General features: G+C 51.9%; 1 protein-coding gene across 2 annotated transcripts in view; it reads left to right on the forward strand.

Moving 5' to 3' along the window:
• The window catches only part of Babam2 (BRISC and BRCA1 A complex member 2), a 380,906-nt gene extending 375,818 nt beyond the window's left edge, over positions 1 to 5,088 (forward strand). For both annotated transcript variants that reach the window (XM_006984821.4, XM_076559269.1), the window contains one exon: positions 4,717 to 5,088. In XM_006984821.4, coding sequence (XP_006984883.1) covers positions 4,717 to 4,780 — 64 coding nt within the window. In that variant the 3' untranslated portion in view covers positions 4,781 to 5,088. The remainder of the gene's footprint in view (positions 1 to 4,716) is intronic.
• The last annotated feature ends 912 nt before the right edge of the window (positions 5,089 to 6,000 follow it).

Consider the following 6,000-nt stretch of genomic DNA (forward strand, 5'->3'; position numbering starts at 1 on the left):
GAGACCTTGAACAATGGGGCTTCCATCAGACAACAAGAGTGTCAGAACCTTATTCCATTATGGACTCTGAGTTGGTCCGAAACTAAGACGTGGAGCATGAGTAGAGTGAGGAACTTGGCTGACTCCAGGCTTCCGCCTCCTGCCCCGACTCCCGCCCCTGGCCAGCTAATGCTCAGGCAAGGAACCACCGCATCACACACTTGGGAAGCTTCCTGGACACTTCGCCTTTGGTAACAGATGTAGATACCTAGTGCCATTAGCATGCCATGCCCTGGGCCGCGCTTCGTTTTCTAAGCCGATAAAAAGTGAAATCATTGGAAACAGTGCTCTAAAAACATCTATAAATGGGTGGGCACCAATTGTCATTCCCCCTTCCTGCGCCTGCCTCCCTCCCTTAACTGACTTAATGAGGATCCAAGCTGAGACGCGATCGCTGCAAACAGCTGGTAGCATCATGCCTTTAAATAGCCCTCGCCGCCACACTTCCCCCTTGGAGGCACAGTTCGCCCTGGCAGGGAAAGCCTGGGATACACAGGAAACTTCAGAATTTTCTGGAAAGGCAAGAGCTTGCCTCTCACTCATGCTCCCTGATGTAGGGACCTTTCGTAAGGACATTGCTGCCCCTTCCTCAGGAGTGTTCCCAGGAAACACTAAACTGGGCAGCTGCGTAGCTCCAGAACCTGGGAGACTGGTCCTGGGAGGGATGGCAGGGGACTCCTTTGAACCGCGGCTGCCAGGTTCAGGCCATTGCCTGGAGCAGCCAGCACCATCCACTCACCAGTCACCTTGGTACCCTGCTGGAGCCTAGCTACAGCCTCTTCCCTGTCCTGTGGCCAGAGTGACCCTGTCCACGGTGACCTTGAAGCAAGGGCTACAGAGGCTGGTGGCAGCCTGTCCACTCTGCTCCTCAGACTAAGGGAGTCAGCTCTCCCCAGCTACATAACTTGACTGTTGGCAAAATAGAAGCCACTGGAACATGTAAGGAATGAACGCCCGTCATGTCTGGCTGGCAGTCACAGTTGCCACATTGTCCTTTGGGAGCCTCACACCAGGGCTTCTCTTGGTCCATCCAGCTTTGTTTGCGATCAGAGACTCCTCCTGCCGCATCACAGTCCTTCCTTATGTGTTAAGAATGTTTGGTCTGGGGCTGGAGAGATGGCCTAGTGGTTAAGAGCACTGATTGCTCTTCCAGAGGACCCAGGTTCAACTCCCAGCACCCACATGGCAGCTCACAACTGTCTGTAACTAGTTCTAGGGAACCCGACACCCATGGCAAAACACCAGTGCACATAAAATAAAAATAAATAATTTTAAAAGAAGAATGTTTGGTCTGGTGCAGCTGTGCACACATGCTTTAAAGTCAAGTGTCAGGAATAACAGCGATTTAGCCACAGTGGTGCTGTATCTGCTTGTTGATACAGATGGAAATTTAAGAATGGACCAATCTTCTCTGTCAGTGCCTAAACACTACATTTACTGGTGGAGGAGTATTCTCTCACCCACCTTCTTTAACAGTTAGCAGTGCATGTGCTTAAGACCAGTCCTTGCCTACCAGTGGCCGTCATGAGCTCTATTCACTAAAGCCACCGTGGACAACATGCTGAACCAGATCTAAGCCAGTGAGTCCCATTTTACAGGGGACAGCAATGCGTCTGTGTGCAGAAGATAGTCATCTGGTGGCCAGGAGACTCAGAAATCAAGAACATCTAACGTCCATGGGAATGAAGGGAGGAAATGGCGTGTGTGAGAAAGCGGAAGTAGTCGAGTGGTAGAGGATGGGGCAGCTATGTAGACTTGGGGCTCATATACTACACTATGGGTGGGCTTAGGGGAGTCTGTGTCGTCCCTTAGTTGCGTAAGATACATGTAATAGGAACAGAAGGGTGAGCCTGCACTCTTTTTAAGGAGAGGGTCCTTTGTTTTCTTTATTTTTCAAAGGAATACATACCTCAAAAAAATTGAAGAATACATTTGTTAAAAAAAAAAAAAAAAAAACAAGTGGGAGCCGGATAGTGGGAACCACTGGGAGTTCAGGCCAGAGTTTGGAGAACATTAAAGTCTTGGTCAGGGTGGTGCCCGAGACAATCCATCATCTCTCTGCAACAGAAAGGCATGGCTGGCTTGTGTCCTAAGGGAAGTGGGCTTCTGCAGCAGTTCTGTTGAAAGGTAGCAAGGTTGGAACAGGGGTGTCACCAAGAACGAAGTCTTGAGGGTGGATTCCCTGCAAGGATTTAGGGAGCCTTGGAAACTAAAAGCTCTGTTAGCAGAAGGGCAAGTTGGCCAGAGCGTCTTCTAGGTCAGAATGTCCTGCAGGTGGTTGGGACTGTGGGACTGGAAATTTGGGAGGGGAAAAAGGGCGGGGACCAGGCTGGAGAGTGCTGAGGGTGATGCAAGCCTTCCAGTGACCATGAACTTGCTCTACACGGGGCGCGTGGAGGGCAGGGAGAGACGGGCTACGAGAAAAGTTGTGTCTGGAAGAGAGAGACAAGGGATCTAAGGTGCTTAAAGTGTCACGGAATTATTATCGTTATTATTATTATTATTATTATTATTATTATTTTGTTTTTTCGAGACAGGGTTTCTCTGTGTAGTTTTGGTGCCTGTCCTGGAACTCACTCTGTAGACCAGGCTGGCCTTGAACTCACAGAGATCCGCCTGCCTCTGCCTCCCGAGTGCTGGGATTAAAGGCATGTGCCACCACCGCCCCACCCCGCCACACCCCACCCCCGGTGTGTCCACTTCCAGAGAGGACACTAGCTTCTAATGCTGCAGAGATGCTGAGTGGGTGTTGGAAGGACCAGTCGGCACCGGACACACCAAGACCAAGTTCTCAGCACAGAGGAGATGTAAAAATTTGCCCCACAGGGACAAGGGACTGCCTCTCATAGAGAGGAGAGGGGTGTGGTCCATGGGCAAATGGCAGTTTATAAAGGGAAAGGGGGAACCCTGTGTTAGGATGACGTGTTTCATTTTGATTGGACAGGTTAATTAGGGCACCCAAAAGGGGGCTTTTGATTGGTGGACTTCCGTACTTTGATAGCTGGACTTTGGTGGTCAGCCTCAGGAGGAGGAAGTGGCCAAATAAGGGAAGCGGACCTTGGAGGCTAGCTTTAGGAATGGAATCTCGTGGTTTTTAGCAAGGTGGAGCAGAATAAAGGGCAAAACCTATTGGGTGCCATGGTTCCCATGGTTCCCATGCTCGGGCCTGCTAGAACCCTTCTGGTACCAGGACTGAGCAGCCCGGACATTCAGAAGCACCTAATTAGAAGGATTCGGTGGAGTTTGGCGGAGGAGGGCGGTGTATTTCCAATAACTGCCTTCACTCTGGTTTAGAGAGGACCTCCCCAGGGCCTGTCGGGTTGAGGGGCACTCATTATGTCCCAGGACTGCACAGCTCCTTGTGCTCTCTCTGGCGGCTTCTGCTGCCCTTCCCTCAGGACTCAGGCAGATGCACGTCGGCCTCCACACCTACCTCGGCTCCCCTCCCCTCCAAAGAGCTGGAGCCTGGAAGTCAGGCTCATTGGAACCAGATCTTTAATCAGCTAGGCTGTACTTGAGCTGCTCTTCTGGGAAAGTGAGGTTTCTGGGTGACCCCCCTCTGGATGCCCAAGGGGAATGGAGATTACGTGGGAGTGGATCAGGGACCAGGAGGCAAGCCTGGGTAATGAGAGGTCCATTTCTCCATCTCTCTCCAAACCCCCTTTCCAACAGGCTTCTGCTCCTGCTGTCTTCTGCCGATACCACCCACCCCAGCCTTTCAGTGACTGCCTGATGGGGTCCACAGGGCCACCCGAGATGTACCTGCCACCCGGCCCACCTCAGTGTTGTTTCTGTGTCTGCTTCCTCCTCCTCTAAACTGAGATCTCCTACATGGCAGGTCCCCATCTGGGTCACCCCCCCAGTGCCCGTCACAGAGTAGGTTCAGTGCATTCCATCTCCTGGGGTGGAATGTAGCTTCTCTCTGCAGAGTAGAAATCTGGGTGTCTGGGTTAACCATGGTGGCTCATATCTATAACCCCAGCCCTGGGTAAACTGAGACAGGTGGATTACTGGGAGTTAGAGGCCAGCCTGGGGTACCTAGTGGGTTCTAGGCTTGCCCCAGCCATGTAGTAAGGTCCAGGCTAGTCTGGCTGCCAGGGAACACCTTGTCTAATAGAAAAAATCGAGTATCCAGAAGGCCATGTGTTCTCTCCCAGATTCAGTCTTTAGAAGGTTCTCCCAAAACCCAGCCAGGAAATTAGACTACACATGTGTTTTGGAAATAAATACAGACCATAACTCTCTTAGGAATCCTTATTAGACTTTTATATTTATGAAGCCACAGTTTAGGAGACTATGACCCTGATGATATCTTCGATCACAGAAGTGACTGGGTGTCAAAACTGTGACCCTCTGTCCCACAGTTTGGCTCAGACCCTGTCTTTCTCCTAGGAAGAGGCAGTAGGTTCTCAGGGTGAGCGTCTAATAAACTTGGCAGGCAGGAAAGTCAACATACATGCTCTTTAAATACCCATGAGAGGTAGCATACGAGTGAACTGCATATACCTCCCTTGGAACAATCCAGAGGGCTTTGCCTCCGAGAGGAGGAGAGTCCAACCCAGGACGAATGAGCAATAAATAACAACTGTTCTGAGTTAGGTCGAAAGCTCTGAGTCGCATTTTTCTGTTCAGGCTGTTTGTGCTAACCACAGTTTTTTCTCCCCTCTTTCCCACCAGGGCTTATTTCAAAACCTTTGTCCCTCAGTTCCAGGAGGCCGCGTTTGCCAATGGAAAGCTCTAGGAAACACCAGCGTTGAGAGGGAGCCAACCAGACTGCTCAGTCCACATGCGTGTCAGCACACAGGCCGCTTCCTGGAAGCCACTTGGAATGTCTTCATGGCAGCCTTTTGTTCACACAGCAGCTCTGCCTGCCCAACACAGCCCCGCTCTGCTGGAGCCCAGACTTGAGCCGGCTGGTCGTACCCTGAATCCTAGCACCCATTACTGCCGCTTGCTCCCTCCGTCTTCTTTATATTTCTTTGCTGGAAGAAATAAACTCCTTGACATGGCAGAAATTTTCCAGGGAAAATAAAATGTCACGAATGTGCACGCCCTTCTTTCAAGTCCTTGTCCTGAAGGACTTCTAAAGGTTGAAGTTTGGGTGAACACCCTTGGCGTCTCCCTACCCCACTGGAAGTAGTGTTGGGTTTGTGTGCATGATTTGCACCCTAACATTTACACTTCCGGTTGGGGAAGGTCTTCCGCTGACAAAGAGGTGGCTGATAGCCGGGCAGTGGTGGCGCACGCCTTTAATCCCAGCACTCGGGAGGCAGAGGCAGGTGGATCTCTGAGTTCGAGGCCAGCCTGGGTTACCAAGTGAGTTCCAGGAAAGGTGCAAAGCTACACAGAGAAACCCTGTCTCGAAAAACCAAAAAAGAAAAAAGGAAAAAAAAAAAAAAAGAGAGGTGGCCGAATCTACGGGGTTCAGCTGCCCACTCCACGGCCCCAGAGCCAGCGCTCAGTAATTCTTGGGTCTCGGCACTATGCCAGCCACTCACCGGCTCCTGGGTGGGTTCTAGCCTCCCCTGTCTCTCTGGGCTCACGGGAGCCCCTTGGGCTGTTGTGGCCCTCTGTGGATTATTCATGGGAGACAGAAGCTTGGGGCCCAGGGCCGTCACTGGTATGTGTCTGGCATCTCAACTGGGCAGCTCTGTAGCCATGCAGGATCACAGCTGGGGAAGCCAGATGTGTGGTACCTGCTTGTCATCCCAGCCCTCGGGAGAATGGAGCAGGAGGGTCGCGAGTTCGAGGCTAGTCTGGGTTACATAGCAAGGCCGTTTCAGAAGCCATCGTGTCTCCCCCCCCCCACCCCCCACCCCACCCTTAACGGCTCCCATCAGGGCACAGAGAGAATGGTGGCCAGGAGGCTCTAGAAACTCCCAGCAAAGCAGCAGTGGTGTGGGATGGAGCGGCTAGGCCGCAGAGCAGCATGCAGCTTCCCAGCCTCACTGGCATGCATGC

This window comes from Peromyscus maniculatus, chromosome 22 (genome assembly GCF_049852395.1).
Source record: "Peromyscus maniculatus bairdii isolate BWxNUB_F1_BW_parent chromosome 22, HU_Pman_BW_mat_3.1, whole genome shotgun sequence".
NCBI lineage: Eukaryota > Metazoa > Chordata > Mammalia > Rodentia > Cricetidae > Peromyscus > Peromyscus maniculatus.